Source organism: Ochotona curzoniae, unplaced genomic scaffold (assembly GCF_017591425.1).
Source record: "Ochotona curzoniae isolate NIBS_2020 unplaced genomic scaffold, NIBS_Ocur_1.0 scaffold_2453, whole genome shotgun sequence".
Classification (NCBI taxonomy): domain Eukaryota; kingdom Metazoa; phylum Chordata; class Mammalia; order Lagomorpha; family Ochotonidae; genus Ochotona; species Ochotona curzoniae.
The window spans coordinates 27,374,773-27,392,952 of record NW_024467094.1 but is presented as its reverse complement, the minus strand read 5'-3'; the positions used below and the strand labels follow the sequence as shown (position 1 = coordinate 27,392,952).

The window sequence follows — 18,180 nt, the reverse complement described above, 5'->3', positions numbered from 1 at the left end:
ATCACACCCCAGCAGGTACAGTAAGTTCATCAATGTGGAAGGAAACATGAATGAATTGCGTGTGGACAGGGAGACCGATGATTGATCCCTTCATTCATTCTTACTATGTATTGATCATCGGCAAGCTGCCAGGCACTCCTTGGCACTCTGTGGGGGGCACAAAGCTGTACGCGTGGGCCCTGCTTGCCAGGAACACACAGCTTGGCCAGGGAGATTGGACAAGCACATGTGACTGCGCTGTGGTGGAGTCACTGCTGGGAGAAGGGTCCAAGCAGCTGTCGCAGGAGTCCAACTTTATAGGACTACCCACCTAGACAGGTTTGCTCTCATGGGTCTTTTGCACAGCCCCTCTCCCTGCAGGGTGAGGGAAGAGGGTGCCTGTGTGTCCTCCCCTCTCTCCTGGGTGATCTCTGGCTGACCCTCTTGTGGGCTGGGCTGGGCTGGGGCTGCACTCAAGAAAACAACTCCATGGCAACTGTACCGCTCTCCTCACTGTCAGCCTCCAGGCCCAGGGCTTGCCCTTGTCTTCTCCTATGGGGGTGGGGGAGGTGACTGGTAGAGGTGGCTTTGGGACTGTGGGGGTTCCAGGGCAGGTGGTAGGTAGGGATGGGACATAGAAGGCAGTGGTCCTGGGGCATAGTAGGTTTGTGGGGATGGGGCTTTGGCAGGGACTCAGGGCAGAGTTGGGGCTGGCTTGGACCAGCCAGGAAGGGAGTGTCTTCCTGCTGGTTTTATCACACCTTCTTGCAAGTAGGTAATGATGGGGAATATTCCATCTCTTGGCCCCACCCCAGAGTGTTACCTGGTGGATCATGCCAGTGGGGTGGGGGGTCTACCATGGCTCCTCCTACCTCTACTCTCCTGGCTGGTTCCCTCATCCCTGACCCCTGCTCCCTACTGGTTTCTGGCCTCTTTGCTCTTAGACCTAACCCTATCATGTTTTCCATGAGGAAGACGGGAATGCTTGGTCATTTATTCATGACTCTAGTGCCTGGAACATTCTAAGATCCAAAGGCCATGCTGTGTATTCTGCTGCCAATGGGCCAGAGTAAGTCCTTCAGAAGCTGCCGGCAGAAGCTTTGAGGTTTGGGAAGAACACTCTTCCCTTTTGCTGTTTTGGTCTGTGTAGGCTGGAGGCCATAAGAAGGTGTGACAGCATCATGGCCTGTGTGCATGGGGTGTGTCCATTCTGTACAGCTTGGGGCTTCTGCCCAGCATGGGGACTGGTATGTCATGGGTTCTCAATATTTAGGCAAATAGTTGCATATGAAGGCTTTGAGTGGGGATGGTCAGGAGGCTGACAAGAGAGAAAGCCTCATGCTCCGTGTGGTGGCACAGGGCACCACAGCTGTGCACGTGCTTGTCTGTGTCTGTCTGGCCCTAGCGTGGTCCTGACAGCCCACTTGCTGCCTGCCAGGGGTGCAGAAGCAGGCGTTGTGGATCAAGAGCTTAGAAAACTCCTGGCTTTGCAAGTGACCTTCGGCACACGACCGGGGCTCAGTGGACCTCCGTGTCCTTGGTTGGGTTCTAGGAAATCAGCTGAGCTACGGCGGCATTGTGTGAAGGCGCTTGGGAAACTGTAAGGAAAGCAGGATCCGACTGTGGGTTTGTGTAACACATTCCCATACATCATCTCATTTGCTTCTCACATCCATCCTGCGAGGCGCAGAGAGAAGATTCAGATTCAGCCCCAAACCCTTGGCGTCTGGCATTTCCACCAGTATCATCGATTTTATTCCGTACATGGCTTGTGCAAATAGTCAGGGTATTTGTGGCTTTTCCTGCTTGGTAGATGAGGAAGTGGGATCCAGAGAGGTGGTAGGATAGGCCTGGCAAGGGGGGCTGGGCCCTCCCATCATGTCTGGCTTGTGGGAAGTCAGCAAACATTGGGTGTCGGAGTAGGACTCTAGTTGTGGCCCCAAACAGCCCTTTCCTTGACCCAGCCTTACCTGGTTTGAGCGTATCAGTATGCTGGTCATCCTTCTCAATTGTGTGACCCTCGGCATGTTCCGACCTTGTGAGGATATTGCCTGCGACTCTCAGCGCTGCCGAATCCTGCAGGTGGGTGTGTATTCAGGGCCTTGACCCTGCTGGTGGGTGGGAGGAGCTGGAGTGGAGGGACAGGGATGCTCCCCTCCCTGGTTTCAGCAGCTTCTTGTCACCATGCCAGGCCTTTGATGACTTCATCTTTGCCTTCTTCGCGGTGGAAATGGTGGTGAAGATGGTGGCGCTGGGAATCTTTGGGAAAAAGTGTTACCTGGGAGATACTTGGAATCGGTTGGACTTCTTCATCGTCATCGCAGGGTGAGAGCCTGGTCTGGGTGTGGAAGGGAGTGCAGAATGCACCGTATCAGCTCCTTCCCAGGACTACTGTTCCAAGACCTGGCTCTGCCTGCTCCCTGGCTGGCTGGTGAAGCTGTCCTGCTCTGAATCCCTGATCTCTGCTTCTGGCTTTCTTTCCTTGAGGGAAGTTGTGCTTGTCTGGGTCGGGGCATGTGGGGAGAGGGGATGACCTGGCCTCAAACAGAGCCAGATCTTCAGTACTGGCAGAGTACAGAGATGAGCCCCAGGTTGTTGACCTCTCACCCTGCTGTGGCCTCAGACTCACAGGTCTTCCCCTGGGCTCCTCCTTGCAGGATGCTGGAGTACTCACTGGACCTGCAGAATGTCAGCTTGTCAGCGGTCAGGACAGTTCGCGTGCTGCGACCGCTCCGGGCCATTAACCGGGTGCCCAGTGAGTGACCCCCTTGATCCCCAGCCCCTGGACAAAGACCTACCCCTCCCCTAAAGAGGAGATGGGGACAGGGCCCACCCCCTCCCACCACATCCTCACCTGCCCACTCACAGACTCTGGCAGAGAAGGGCTCCCTGCTCATCTGTGCACCCCCTCCTTGCTTTGGTCTGGCCTTGGATCAGAATCCATAGGGATATCACAGTGGCTTTTGCCTTTTACCTGTCAACCTCTCTCCCAGGGGAGCAGGGGCAGCTGAGGATGGGATGAGAGGCGAGAGGGGTGGTGCAGCGGCCCTTCCTTCCCAGCCCCACCAGCTTTCTGGCCATGCTGAACACGACTTCAGCCATTCCATGCCTTGGCCTCCCAGCTGCATCCCCTTCCTCCCTGCCAGCCCCTCCCCAGCCACTGCAGTCACCGCCAGGACCATTATCTAAATTAAACCGCAGTGGTTTCTGGAGCCAGCAAAGCTCTGGCAGCCCCAACTCCCGCACCCGCTCCTGTGCCCGCCCTTGCTCAGGCCCCCTTGATAACTCCCCAACCCACACATGCTGCAGGTTGGTCCCCACATTGTCCCTGGGAGTGAGGTGTCTGACTGCGTACCTGATGTAATTGCAGTCCCCTTTGCTGTATGTTTGTGTGTGTGTGACAGACACAGCTGGCTGTGGGAGAGCAAGGTTCTTCCTCCTCCTCCTCTTCCCTATGGGCTGGATGTTTTGGTGTTTAACAGGAGCTTCAGAGGAGGGGCAGGGCTTCTCCCATCCCAGGTGATGGCTGGCAGATTTATAGGCCTCTGTCTAACCACCGGTATAATTCCCTTAATGCACACCCTGAGGAATTGATCTTGGTTGGAGCGCAGAGGAGTGAAGGGGGAGGTGATGGGGGAGGGTGGGAGGGGAAGAGGGGAGAGGACTGGGTGAGAAGGCTGGGCGGGCAGGGGCGGGGCCAGGGCAGCTGCCGCCACCCAGAGGGTTAATTAGTTGCTGCCACCTAGAAGCTTTTGCTCTGGAAAAGGCATGGGGCCAAGGTGCTGTGGGGATCCTGGGGATGGAGACCAACCAGCAGAGAGACCTGTCTGCTTGGCAGGGCCTGCTAGTCTAGGGGCTGGGCAGCTGCTAGACTGGGAGGAAGAGAGGGATTCCTCACGAGGAGTTTGAGGGGGTTTGCAGTTGCTTTCCCCACCAAGGGGGTGGAGTGGTTCATAGATGAGTTCCTAAGCAGACAGTGTTGCATTTCTTCCAGTCCTGCTGGACCAGGAAGGGCTGGGGGACTCAGGAACCATTGTTCAGGACAAGGTTCCTTGGCCCCTGCTAGGGAGCTGCCTGTCCAAGGGGTGGGGTTTTTGCCTGCTAATGTTCCCTCAGTGGTTTGGTACCTTGCTTTCCCCAGTGATCCCAGTGATGGTAACTGAGAAGGGCCCATAGGAGTGAAGGAAGCTGGAGTGTGGGAGTGTGTATGTGTGTGAGTGTGGGTGGGTTAGTGTGAACGTGTTGGAGGGCTGTGTTCAGAAGAACCAAGCCTGAATCTGAGTCCTGATATGCATACCGACCAGCTCTGGGACCCGGGCTGCGGGGTGTCATTTGTGTGGGTCCCAGACTTCTCTTCTAGGAAGTGGAGGTGATATCTTGCATATGTGGTAGGGCTTGGTGCATGGAAACTTTTTGGAAATTACAGTCATTTGGTTGGGTAATAATGGTGCCCTGCACCAGTTTATGTGGAAGAGGGATCATGGAGAGGGGCTTCTGGGGAGCTTGAGCCAGACAGTCTCAGCCCCCAAGTCCCTGTTGACCCCCTCTAGGAGTGCTGCCAGGCCTGCCAGTGGCAGTCAGCCCAGTCTAGCCTGACTAGCCTGGCCTGGTGCCCCAGCTCTCCAGCTCCCCAGCGTGGCTTCCATCCCTTACAGGCATGCGCATCCTGGTCACCCTGCTGCTGGACACGCTGCCCATGCTGGGCAACGTCCTGCTGCTCTGCTTCTTCGTCTTCTTCATCTTTGGCATCGTGGGTGTGCAGCTGTGGGCAGGGCTGCTTCGGAACCGATGCTTCCTGCCCGAGAACTTCAGCCTGTGAGTGGCTGACGGGGTGGGACATTGGCCTGGGCTCACCTGCCTTGCTCACTCTGTGGACTGGCTCTCCCTGCCTCTGGGCCTCATCTGTATCCTGCCCTTATGTCGCAGCCCCCTGAGTGTGGACCTGGAGCGCTATTATCAAACAGAGAATGAGGACGAGAGCCCCTTCATCTGCTCGCAGCCGCGCGAGAACGGCATGCGCTCCTGCCGCAGTGTGCCCACCTTGCGTGGTGATGGTGGTGGTGGCCCACCCTGTGGCCTGGACTACGAGGCCTACAACAGCTCCAGCAACACCACCTGTGTCAACTGGAACCAGTATTACACCAACTGCTCTGCAGGGGAGCACAATCCCTTCAAGGGGGCCATCAACTTCGACAACATTGGTTATGCCTGGATTGCCATCTTCCAGGTGGGGCAGTCTGGGCAGGGAGTGGTGGTCTTCAGGGTTGGGACAGGGGTGGAGGATCCTGCAGGAAGCATCTTCATCGGGAGTTAGTCTGGCCCCTGCCGCCTTCCCAGGTCATCACACTGGAGGGCTGGGTGGACATCATGTACTTCGTCATGGATGCCCACTCCTTCTACAACTTCATCTACTTCATCCTCCTCATCATCGTGAGTGACCCCTCCGGGCTCCAGGGAAATGAGGGGTGGAGGCGGGGTCCTGGAACACAGGTTGGGGAAGGATTACTCAAGCTAAAGCTGTCAACTTGTAGGACGAGTCTTAGCGAGGGGGCATGCACCTGTAGTGGACAGGGCACCAATTGAAGAGCAGGAGGAGGTCTGAGGTCCTTGGGCCAGCATTTGCACCCAAGCCTCTGCCCTATATCATTGCAGTGGGTATTACTTAACCCAGGTGCCACTGTGTCTCACAGGGGGCATCTAAAAATGGCAAAGGGTGGTTCTGTTTTTATACCAGAAAGGGGGACAATAGCCACTGGCTTTTTTGGGGGGAGAAAAAGGGTGTTGGAAATGTTTGCAAACAAAATTGTTCCACCCCACATTCTAACTAACATAGGGAAACGCTGTGTGAGCTCTTGGCCTTTCCAGCTCAGAAATTCTGAGATGGTGAAGGCAGAAGACACATGTAGAAGCAGCCATATTTAGTGTTAATCATTGCCATTTATAGTTAATAACTTATTTTTACAAATTTTCCTTCTGTTTCAAAGGCAGAGAGACATAGACAGAGATATTCTATCCTCTTGTTCACTCCCCAAATGCCCACAACAGCTAAGGCCAGGCCAGGTCAAAACCAGGAGTCCAGAATTCCAGCTGAGTTTATTATGTGGGGTGGCAAGAGCCACCATCTGGGCCATCACCTGCTGCTTCCCAGGCACATTAACAGGAGGCTGGATCAGAAGGGAAGGAGCTGGGACTGGAACTTGCACTCTGACAGGGGATGTGGTGTCCTGAGCAGTAGCAGTTTAGCTTGCTGTGCTCAGCTAACATCTAGTGAGCACTTGGAGTGTGTCAGCGCATCTAATCCTCTCTGTAGTCCTATGGCTGTGTCTCTTTTACAGAGGAGGCAATTAGCATTTCCATGTGCTTTGCCTAAGCTGTGGATTAAACTTGCCGGGTGGTGGTGGCCTGTGGCTGTGTGCTGTGACATCCACGGCCTGCTTTATCCCCAGTGTCCCCTGCAAGGTGACTCGTACAGGAATTATGCCCTCCCTGCCTTTTGGGAGTGAACTTGAAGTCCCAGAGGGTGGTCACTGGGCCAAGATGAGAGAATAAGTGGCTGCAACTACGCATTTCATCCCAGGCTACCAACTCCGAGTGCAACCCTCTTCCTCTGTCACTGAGAGGCTGATGACAGAGCCAGACAGAGGGGATAGATATGGAGAAGAGCTTTAGATTGACTAGGGACCTAGTTTAAGTGCCAGAGAGAGGTGGGGAACACAATGAGACAGTAGCTGGTGAGAGAGACCTATGGTGGGCCCTGGGAAAGATCAATGCCCCTTGGGCCTACTTCAGTCATTTTCCCTGATGTGGAAGAATGCCCAGGCTTGAGGCAAAGCCTGGCTGGAGGAGGCCTGTCCCCTCACTGGCCCCCGCCTGGGGTGAGGTGCGAGGCCAGTGCTGCACTGGCTTGCTCACTGTGCTACTCTTCCAGGCCTAGGGGAGGGGAGCGGAAGCAGACAGGGAGGTAAGGGGCTCAGCTTCCACCCTCCCACACACCCCCGGAAAAATCTTCCCAAACAGCTCTCTGGAATCACACTAGTGAAGCTAATTATCATAATTACTAGGACACGATCTAGAAAAAAAAAATCTGCTTTGTCACCATAAATATTCATTCCCTTCATTTTGGGATTTTGCCCAAGCAACGATTTGCCATGAATCTTGGGGAAACTGAGGCATGGAGGTCCAGGGGAGGGTGTCAAGTCAGAGCAACAGCTTGGCTGGCCTGTGGGGTCTGGGCTTGGCTTGAGAACAGACAGTAGCCCAGGGTCTCCATCTTTAGATGAGGCGACATAGGTTGGGCTGTTGCCCAGGTCACACAGCTAGAGCCAGGAACGGAAGCAGGAGCCTGGAGAAGCACGTCTGGGCCAAGCTTGCAGACTCCACGTCTGCCCGGTTGCACTCCTGTCCATGGCCTTCACTGCCCATTGGAGAGAGAAGCTCGGGGGCTCCCTGGATAGGTCCCCTCTGAGCAGGGAGCTTGGGAGGTGACCTTGCAGGATGATGTAATGGCCCATAAGGACTCCTAGGGATTTTATCGAAGTTGTCCAGGCCTCAGCCTTGCACTGCCTTAGCTATGTCATTTGGGGCACTTTCCTTGACCTCTTTCGGAACCCCAGGTTCTTGGCCTCTCAGGTGGAGATTATGATAGCGTCACCTCCTGGCTGTCAGGAGAATCAGATGAGATGACGTCGGGAAAATTACCAAGCCCAGTGCTTGGCACGCACGTTTCCTGTATGCGGCAGCTGGCATTGATTCAATTTCTTCAGGACATCTCCTCTTCCTGTCCCCACCCCTACAGGTGGGCTCCTTCTTCATGATCAACCTGTGCCTGGTGGTGATTGCCACACAGTTCTCAGAGACCAAGCAGCGAGAAAGCCAGCTGATGCGGGAGCAGCGTGTACGCTTCCTCTCCAACGCCAGCACCCTGGCTAGCTTCTCTGAGCCAGGCAGCTGCTATGAGGAGCTGCTTAAGTACCTGGTCTACATCCTTAGGAAGGCAGCCCGTAGGCTGGCCCAGGTGTCTCGGGCAGTGGGTGTACGGGCCGGGCTGCTGAGCAGCCCAGCACCCCTCGGGAGCCAGGAGCCCCAGGCTGGCAACAGCTCTTCTCACTCCCGCCGACGCCTGTCTGTCCACCACCTGGTGCACCACCACCACCACCATCACCACCACTATCACCTGGGTAACGGGACACTCAGGGCACCCCGAGCCAGTCCAGAGATCCAGGACAGGGATGCCAATGGGTCCCGCCGGCTCATGCTGCCACCACCCTCAACACCCACCCTCTCCAGGGGCCCTCCGGGGGGTGCCGAGTCTGTGCACAGCTTCTACCATGCTGACTGCCACTTGGAACCAGTCTGCTGCCAGGCACCCCCTCCCAGGTCCCCTTCAGAGGCATCAGGCAGGACTGTGGGCAGTGGGAAGGTGTATCCCACCGTGCATACCAGCCCTCCACCAGAGATGCTGAAGGAAAAGGCGTTAGTGGAGGTGGCCCCCAGATCTGGGCCCCCCACCCTCACCAGCTTCAACATCCCTCCCGGGCCCTACAGCTCCATGCACAAGCTGCTGGAGACACAGAGCACAGGTGAGAACTCGGGGTTGGGGCCGGGTGGGTGTTCTGGAAGGCAATGAGGGTGTACAGTCGGAGTGGCCAGGGCTCAGGCTATCATCCTGCCTCTTGGGGCCTTGGCACTTTCAATCACATCACTTCTTTAATCTCTGATTTCCCATCTGTTCCAATGGGGACCTCAGTTCCTGCACTGGAATCATCATAGCTGTCATGCACTGAGCACCTGCTGCATGCTCGGCCGCTGGTGTTTGCAGTAAGAGCTCTTTATTGTCCGTAGCCATGCGGCCTTGGGCTTTGCAGGCAGAATCCTTCTGCGTCCCCTGGACGGCATGGGTGATCAGCTGCCAAGACCCCTCTCATAGGGATGGGGGCAGGAGCCTTGGAGATGTAGCACAGCTTGCTCAAGGTTATCCTGTTGGTAAGGAGCGGACTCAGGGCTGGACTCTGGGGCTGGCTCTGTATCCCTGGGTTGTGGGGACATGGCTAACAGAAGAAATGGCATGCGGCTGAGCCCAGCATCGTGACCCCCCCACACCAATGGGACTCTCATAAACCCATGTCTCATTCCCTCTGGGCAGAGACCTGGAGCTCAGAACAGCAAGTCTTTGAGGTGCTAGGCCAATGGCTGCAAAATCTCGGGTTGTAGGGGAATGTCAGTGAGATACATAGGGTGATCTCTTAGGTAGAAGTGACCAGTGCCGCTCGGCAGACAGGTTCCCTGACCTGTTCTTTCAGGAAGAATTGGCATGTGTGAAACAGTGGGATACTCTTGGGGATATTCCGTGGGCTGGAAAAGGTGCTGTCCTAAGGTGGAGAGGGAAGGATTCGTACACAGCTCCTCGATCACCTTGCTAAAGGACGTCATGAGCATACCCGCTGCCCTAGCCTCGTGTGCAAAAGGCAGAACTGGGCTCATCTCTGGGGTCTGTGGATGCTCAAAACTGCCCCTTCCTGGGCCAGCAGGGGAATGGCATGTGTGACTGCTGTTAGCTGGGTCTTAAGCCCGGTATCTCCACTTGTCAGCCTTAGCTGAGGTTCCTTTCAGCTCTGGGATTCAGGGTCAGAGCCAGAGTTAAGTGGGCGCTGACATCTTGGGATAGGTGGTGTGTTGTGTGGGTACATGCTTATCACACACACACACACGGATGTGCTGTTTTCCTGCGATATATGTACATGGGTGTTGTGTGGAGTTAATTGTGTGTGTATGTATTGTGGAGTACCAATAGTGTATATGGGTATATATATATATGTGTATGTGTGTGTGCGCGCGCGCCCATGTGGGCAGATGTGTCTTACGGATTTCTTGGGAACTGCTACTCCAAGCATCTTTGAAGAAAACCTGGCTTCCCTGGGCCACACAGATGGCTTGGACTCCTAGGACGTAGGAGCTGTCCAGGACCTCAGGGGATAGACATCAAGGCTGCCTGTCTACCTGAACCCAGGGGACACTTGGCATGTACCATCTGTGGGCTGCTGATGACATCTGGGCTTTTTTTTTTTTTCTTTTTTTTTTTTTTTTTTAAAGATTTATTTTTATTATTTTTTCATTGGAAAGGCGGATATACAGAGAGAGGAGAGACAGAGAGGAAGATCTTCCATCCGATGATTCACTCCCCAAGTGAGCGCAACGGGCCGATACTATGCCGATCCGAAGCCAGGAGCCTCTTCTGGGTCTCCCACGCGGGTGCAGGTTCCCAAAGCTTTTGGGCCGTCCTCGACTGCCTTCCCAGGCCACAGGCAGGGAGCTGGAAGGGAAGCGGGGCTGCCGGGATTAGAACCGGCGCCCATATGGGATCCCGGGCGTGCTAGGCGAGGACCTTTAACCACTTGCGCCACCGCGCCGGGCCCGACATCTGGGCTTTTTGTTAGCCAGGACTCTCCACCCCACAGGACATTCAACATCCCCACCCACAGGGTGCCTGGCACTCCCTACCCATTGTAACAACTCAGCATGCTCGCCCTCACTGTGGGCATCCTTGGAGGCCAGGGTAACCCAGGAGGGTTCTAAGCTGTCCTCTCCTATCCTAGGCACCTGCCAGAGCTCTTGCAAGCTCTCCAGTCCTTGCTTGAAGGCTGACCGTGGAGCCTGTGGTCCCGACAGCTGCCCCTACTGTGCACGGGCAGGCTCAGGGGAGGTGGAACTTGCTGAGCATGAGATGCCTGACTCGGACAGCGAGGCGGTGTATGAGTTCACACAGGATGCCCAGCACAGTGACCTCCGAGACCCACACAGCCGGCGGAGACGACCAAGTTCAGGCCGAGAGGCGGAGCCCAACTCCGTGCTGGCCTTCTGGAGGCTCATCTGTGACACCTTCCGGAAGATCGTGGACAGCAAGTACTTTGGCCGGGGAATCATGATTGCTATCCTGGTCAACACACTCAGCATGGGCATCGAGTACCACGAGCAGGTAGGGAGCAGGCGGAGGCAGTCTCTGAGGGTGGGGGTCTAGGGCAGGGGACCAGGGCCTGCCCTATCTGGGAAGGCTTCACAGAGGAGGTGGGCTTTGAAGAATGTAGACGAGTGGGGAGAGACATGTTCTAGGAGGCACATGGGGTCTTTGGAGCAGGGATCATGGGGTGGGGTCTTGGTGGTCCCCGGCATTGATGTGAGGTGTGAGTGGCTGGAGGAGAGGAGGCTTGGCGGCTATGTCTGATTGGAATGAAGGCCTGCTGGACTGGGGGAAGGCCGTCTTCTCCCGGGTCTGGGAGCCCTGCTGGATGGGAATACCCAGCCCAGCGAGGGGCCTTGAAACCACCGCCGTGCAGGAATCCTTCTGAGAAGCATGCTGTTTGGTCAGGAGAAGAGGCGGCTCAGTGGGGCCCTGCACGCTGTCTTCAAATATTTGAAAGGCTGTCATGTGGAAGAAGGAGCATCTGGGCTGAGAGGCCAGGAGGCTGTAAGCCCTCCCAGAGTGATGTGGAGGCAGAAGGTGGACCCCAGTGGTCCCTCGCTGGTGCACCCTGGACTGCACCCACATTAAGGGGTCAGAGCAGGCACCCCGGGGCCTCACCCCCAAGCCTTCCCCACTCCCATCCCCCTTCCCCAGCTTCCTTCTGAAAGTCACTTTTGTGCCCTGGCATGGCCTGGGAAGGGAGGGAGCTACAGGCAGGTGCTGAGCACAGGGTCCCGCTGTGCCCTCCTTCTCTGCTGCTGGCCCCTCTTGGGTGGTCTCATCTTGCTGGACGGAGGGAGGGGGCGATGGTTCTGCCGACTCTGAGCTTTTCTGACTAGGAACTGAGACTGTGCACCCCAAGCTGCAGAAAGAAGTATAAGGGGATTGGAAGTATGGGGCAGGGGCTGCCTGCTGGCCACAGCACATGATGGGAATGGATGGCCTTTCTGAGCAGGTGGGTTCACCACCACCACCAAGTAGGGCAGGGTATGAGTGTTCAATGAAGGAGGACTGTAGATGGAGACTGGGTCTGGAGCAGTCTGATGCCCCCCCCCCCCCCCACTGACCCCTACACCTGCTATGTTGTGAGCACCCAGCGTTGTCCTGAAGGGGAACAACCCTAGCCTTTGATCTCCATCTCCCAGTTGGTTCCCCTTCTTCTTGCCGCAGCAACCTCTGGCCTGGTGGCTGTGCTCCATTCCCTCCCTACTGAGGCAACACGGAGCGGGTAAGATGACGGCTGCTGTGCCAGCAGGTGGGCGCTCATGGCACTGCGGTGGCCATGTTGTGTCTGAGCTGTATGGGGTGTGGGCCAGTGTGCACATGTGGCTCTGCCAGCTTCCTGGAGCGAGGTGCTTCACTGTGCCAGGCTGCTGGGGCCAGTGGTGGGGGAGCAGCAGTTTGTGCTTCCGTGACCCAGGGTCCAGCAGCCCCTGACCTCCCGCCACCTTCAATGACCTCAGTCTGAACCTCAACACTTTGCCCCCAAAGGTTCAGCATCCTCCCCATTGTCCCCAGCGTGCACCCAGCCATCCCTGGTCTGCCAGCTGCTGCTGCTGCTGCTGGAGCTTTGATTGTCCTGGGAAGGAGCTGAGTCACACAGAGCCAGGGCACAGGAAGCCACCCCAAGGGAGAGGAAATGAAAGCTCTCCCAAGCCTCCCCCCCAGAAAGGGGGAACAGCCCACAGCTCCCCACCCACCCAGCCAGGCCTCAGAGGCAGGGAATCCTTGCCCCAGGGGTCGCCCAGTTTTCTTCAGTGAGTTTGTCCCAATCCTGACAGCTGGAGGGTGGGGGTAGGGAATGGGAGTTGGGCTGGGCAGGTGAGCTCTGCTGGGAGGTGGGAAGAGGCCCTACCATGCAGGCACTGCGGCGTGAACGTCCCGCCATCTGGGCCCCCCTGCGCTTGAGCAGGCTGGAGGGGAAGGGAGCAAGGAGACACGGAGTACTGAGTACCGAAGGAGGCAGAGGCCCAGGAGGGCAATGGGGACACCGAGGGAGACAGACAGATGCGGAAGCATAGAGGAGGAGGCTGAGACAGGAGAGAGAGGCAGAGGTGCAGAGAAGGGACCAGGGCCGATGGGGATGGGAGATAAAGATGGAGTGACAGGGGAAGGAGTCAGACCTGGGGAGACCCAGAGGCAGCTGAGGACAGACGGGGCAGAGAGGGAGTGCGTGCCTTGGGATGGAGCCTACCTGTAGGAGAGAGGTGACGCGTGGCCACAGATGCTGCCGAGGCTCTGCCCCCACTCCTGCCTTCCCTGCAGTGCCATAGATGGTGTCCATAGACCCTGCTGCCCAGCACACTGGGGGCACTGCACGCAAGGGGTGTCCTCCACTCCCTGGTCTAGGTCTTTCCTGGTGTCATGGTGTCCCTCTTGTTCCTCTCCAGCAACCACTGGACCCAGGGGGCACCCAGCTACAGCTCCCCTCCCCCTCCAAGGCTGGCCCCATCCCCTCCCCTTTCTCCTGCTTTCCCTGCCCTGCCCTGTTTGCCACCAGCTGGTGGAGGATTGGCAGGGTTGGTTTACCCAGAAGGCCAGTGAGGGAGCTAAGAAAAAGAATGCTGAGGACAGCAGTGTGAACCTATTTTAGTCAGGGCTAACAGTATGTGCCCAGCCACAAGGGGGCAGTACCTGGTGAGGGGCCCAGAATCTGTGGGTTCTACACCAATCCATGTGTCCTTGCATTCTACCCATGTGTTAGATGTCAGAGTTGGGCCCCAGCAGGACCCTGCTGATAGCTGTTTAACATCAGCCCTCAAAAGGCAAACAAACCCTGTTTGGGAGTGTCTGCCCATTTCTGTGGTGTAAACCCAAGTTACCTACTGTGATAGACCTGGGATGAGATGTACTCTGAGTGCAAAGGAAGAGTAGGATGAAGCCAGTGGAGAAACGAGGGCCAGGGGCCATTGGACATCTCAACTGAGCAGGATGCACAGAGACCACAATGGGCTGGGTGGCAGGTGGCAAGAGGTGAGTTTAGAAAGTCAGGCCCTGAGGGCACAGGAGGGAGTCTGGATGTTGTCCCAAAGGTTTTACACAGGTCAATGAGAGGTCTGTGTTTGCAGGTCAGTGAGTAGTCTGTATTTGTGCTGGCAAAAGCCTTCAGAGTAAAGGGCAGCCAGTCACAAGAAAAGCCGAGACAGGAGCCAGTGAGGCCAGCCGGTTCCTACCACATCCATGTCCCTGGAGAGGAGAGGCTGGGAAGGACTAGCAGGTGGCTGCCTCTGCAGGACTCCATACCAGCTGACATCTGAGTGAAGGAAGGGGCAAGGGTGACCCCTGGGGTTCTGCCTGGGGTTTGGGCAGATTTGGATGGGGACCATCCTGGAGCCTCTGGGGTGGTACCATATCCAGCAGGCTGCCTGGGCTCCAAGAAGAGGTTGTCTGGGGACCTGTCTCCCACCTGGAGTTGTGTTGGGGTCAGGCCCCAAGAAGGGTGGGATGCTTCCTGATGTTGCTTACCTGGCCCTGGCCCATGAACGAGGAACAGGTATTGGCCTCGTCTTCTGGAAGAGGGATGCCAACAGATGGGGAGCCCAGCTAGTAGGGCTTCAGCTAGTAGGATGGGGAGGGTCCAGGGCCAGGAGAGCCTGGGGTGGGTGACATGATTCTGTTCATCACTCAGACACCGGTCCCTCCTGTCACTCTAGATAGGAATCCTAAGAAGGTTTCTATTTATAAGTGAATGAGGTTGGCAGCTCGAGGAGAGGCATGCTGGGGCAGGGAGGGGAGATGGCGAGGCGTGTTCGGGGGTGAGTCCAATTGTGGTGAGTCTTACCATTCCAAGGGCTTCCAAGACTGGGCCACAACCTTGTGCCCTGAAAGTGCAGACACATACACACTCCTGTGTGGCCGTGGAGAGCCTGGCCTTAGGCCTCCTGAGGGAGGAGCGCTGACTGAAAGCCTGGAGCTGGGACCAAGCAAGGCTTTGGAGTGATCCCGGCTCTGGGTGTTCAGAGTCTTTCAGGTCTTGGGTGGGGCGTGTTCATGTTTGCTTAGGCATTTCCCAGCTGCAGGCTCCTGCAGTTCTGCAGACACTAAGGCTGTCCTGTACACAGCGTGCTAGAAGCCCTCGAGGATTCCAGAAGGTCACGGGCAGGCTCTCTGGAAGCACCCAGCATGCGTAGGTGGTCCTGGGAAAGCCGTTGTGTCTTGTGTATGATCACACAAGATGCTGTGAGGGTGGCCTCCAGAGACAAAGCAGAGGTGTTCACGGAGGAGGTGGTTTTTTAGAAGGACCTTGAAGGATGAGTGAGCTTGACAGGGTAGAGCAGAGATCTAGTGGCAAGGATTGGTAGGGGGCAGGGAGGATGATGCCAGCAACCGGGCTACAAAATGCAGAGAGCCCATGAGACACTCTAAAAGGGCATGGTGGCCCCCCCAGCCCTTCCTATCCCTTAATGTTGGAGCCAGGGTTGGTGGGGATGACGTTGAGTCCAGTCCAGCAGTATTGAAGGAAGCCTGAGCTTCAGCAGGTGCAGGCTGGTGCAGGGGGGTGGCGGGGTGGCGGGGGGGAGGCACAGCAGCTTATTCCTGGTGTTCAGAGCAGTGGGGGTGGGGAGGAAGCCAAGGAAGGCTGTGGGCAGGACAGTATGTCCACCAGCAGGTTGGAGCACCAAGGCACCAGCCAAAAGGCAGTAGTAATGCTAGATAACCCAAGGGCTGTGTGGAGCCGGGGAGGCGCGAGAAGGGAGGTCTGAGAGAAGAGGTGAGGGCCTGTTTGGGAGGTGTTGTTTGCCATGGCTGCGGGCCATGGTGGTGGGGATATCGGGCAGGCACTGGCTCTCTGGACCAGGAGCCAGGGCCCCAAGAGAACTTGTTTAGTGTCCTCTACACCCCAGTGACAGCTGGAGTGTGGGGAGTTGGGGGCACTGGAAAGAGGGAGTGGGCTGGGGGAGGGGTGGGCTTAAGCGAACTCTGAGGAATGTTGGTGTGAGAAGGAAAGGCAGTCTTAGGAGGGCTGAGCGGGGCTGGCACAGGGTCAGGGAAGCCAGGCCAAGCGGGGCATGGACCAGGGGGACTGGGTACAGGTTCAGAGTAGCCCGGGCATCCAGGAGGAGGAACACAGGGAGCATGATTCCTGGCGGGGAGCTGCTTGGGGGAAGAGAAGAAAGGGAGGGACTCAGGCATGACTGAGATAGGGGCCCAGGGAGTGTGGGGGCAGGGATCAAATTCAAGTGCAGGTGAAGAAGGGGCCAGCTGCCTTCCTCTTCTGGGAGCAGCAAAGGGATGAGCAGGATGTGGGCTGCTGCCGAGCTGTTTGAGGGCGGGGAGTAGGAGCAGGGGCCCAGGAGTGGGTGGGGCTGGAGGCAGCTCCCGGAGGAAGGAGTTAGAGCTAAGAGGACCATGCTCCGCCAGCAGGCAGCAGGCTGTGCTGGGGCCCCCAGTGGGATCGGTGGCCAGTGAGCACTCTCTGGCCGCGCTCAGCAATTCTGCAGCCACAGTGCACAGCCAGAAGCTAGGTGCTCACCTGAGCTGTGCAGGGCAGCAGCCTGCAGACCATGACCACGGGAGGCCGGCCTTTACCACATTTTTATTTAGTTATGTATTTATTCGAAAGGTAGAGTGACAGAGAAAGAAAGAGAGTGTGACCTTTCATCCACTCTTGTAGCTCCTCAATATAGCCAGGGCTGGGCCAGGCAGAAACCAGGAGCTGAACAGAACTCTATCCGGGTCTCCCATGGGAGTGGCAGGAGGCCTCGGACTTGAACCATCCTCTGCTGCCTTCCAGGCACATGAGCAGGAAGCTGGATTGGAAACATGCAGCTGAAACTCAATCTGGTGTTCTGATGTGAAGAAGCCAGTGTTGTAGGTGACAGCTTAACCCATTTGCACCGTAGTACCTGGCCCTAGGACATCCTATTGAAAGCCCACCTGGGTCCAGGCTAGAGGTGGCCCAGGTGGGTAAGGGCCAGGGTGGCAGCTCCAAAATTTTAAGTAGCAGGTGCCTTGGGTGGGCTGACCAGAAGCCAAGCTAGCACCAAGGCCCTCTGGGCCTGCTTGGCTTACTTGTATTCAAGGGGAGAAGAAGGAGTTTAGGAATTTGGGTGGCGGGGTGGGGGTACCTGGGGTGAGTGGCTAAGGCCACTCTTTGGCATTGCCCCTGGTTTAAGAGGCTTGAGGTCCTTGTGACACCTAATAGGAGACCCAGTGGGTAAGAAGGTACTGGAGGGGAGTGTGCTCAGGGAGGTGAGAGTCCCAGCGGGCTGTGGAATTTCACAGCCTTTACTGTCTTGTTCTGCAGAGCAGCCTTCTGGGGAGGTGGCATTACCCACCATGAGGAGCGGAGAAGGTGACTGGGGCTCAGTGAGGTCACACAGGTGGGGAGTGTGGCCAAAGCTGTCCGGCTTTTGGAGTTCTGTCCTGGCTCCGGGCTTCCTGGAGGTCCCCTGGTAGGACCCTCATACTGTCCCCCTGCCTGTACCCCTCTACTCAACTGGCAGCAGAGGTGGGGTATGAGCCAATGAGTCTAAAAGGGAAGCAGAGATTTCAGCATCAGTGGAGCTTCTGGGAGCTGAGAAGAGGGGATTGGACAGGCTGGGGTGACCTTTAGCAGCCTCTGCTCAGAACTGACCCGGTTTGGCCACCCCCTCATGCCTTCCCTGCCAGAGCCAGCTTTCAGGCCCCCTGCCTGGACTGCCGCAGTATCCCCTTATCGGTCTCCATCTTTCCCCTCGAGTTGTCCACATACTGCTGCCACAGAAGCCAGATCCATCTTCTTAATACTCTGCTTTGCACCTCTCTACCCTCCCTCCCCCGGCTCCACCCCCAAGAGCCATAGTGGACAGAGGCAAGTCCAGCCTGAGACGTAAAGAGGCTTCATCCAGGCCAGTCTGCCCAGGTCCTGCCAACCTCACAGGCTCATATCCCCGCAAGTACCTCCCACACCTGCCCCCACACCTCTTTGTTTGCCCCTCAGGGTACCTTCTGTGGGCATTCTCTTTCTGCCTCCTCCTGGCTGATTTCCTCTGGGTTTGGTCTCAGCGTGGGACCTGGCTGTACCTGGCAGATGTGCAGCCCTGTGGGAGGCTGGCTTCAAGGGCCGGCTGAACTTGACCCTGGCCTAGGGAGGAGTCACAGCCTTTACTGTCTTGTTCTGCAGAGCAGCCTTCTGGGGAGGTGGCATTACCCACCATGAGGAGCAGAGGAGGTGACTGGGGCTCAGTGAGGTCACACAGGTGGGGAGTGTGGCCAAAGCTGTCCACTTTTTGGAGTTCAGGTTTAATCCCTTGTTATCACCA

The 18,180-nt window shown here is 56.8% G+C and overlaps 1 protein-coding gene across 30 annotated transcripts in view; it reads left to right on the top strand.

The window, feature by feature from the left end:
• The window catches only part of CACNA1G (calcium voltage-gated channel subunit alpha1 G), a 60,096-nt gene that overhangs the window by 5,499 nt on the left and 36,417 nt on the right, over positions 1–18,180 (top strand). For 29 of the 30 annotated variants that reach the window (XM_041001833.1, XM_041001826.1, XM_041001844.1 and 26 more), the window contains exons 2-9: positions 1,950–2,061; positions 2,171–2,304; positions 2,637–2,734; positions 4,635–4,794; positions 4,906–5,206; positions 5,317–5,409; positions 7,775–8,558; positions 10,572–10,951. In XM_041001833.1, the coding sequence (XP_040857767.1) occupies positions 1,950–2,061; positions 2,171–2,304; positions 2,637–2,734; positions 4,635–4,794; positions 4,906–5,206; positions 5,317–5,409; positions 7,775–8,558; positions 10,572–10,951 (2,062 nt within the window). The remainder of the gene's footprint in view (positions 1–1,949; positions 2,062–2,170; positions 2,305–2,636; positions 2,735–4,634; positions 4,795–4,905; positions 5,207–5,316; positions 5,410–7,774; positions 8,559–10,571; positions 10,952–18,180) is intronic. The other variant, XM_041001840.1, reaches the window with a different exon arrangement.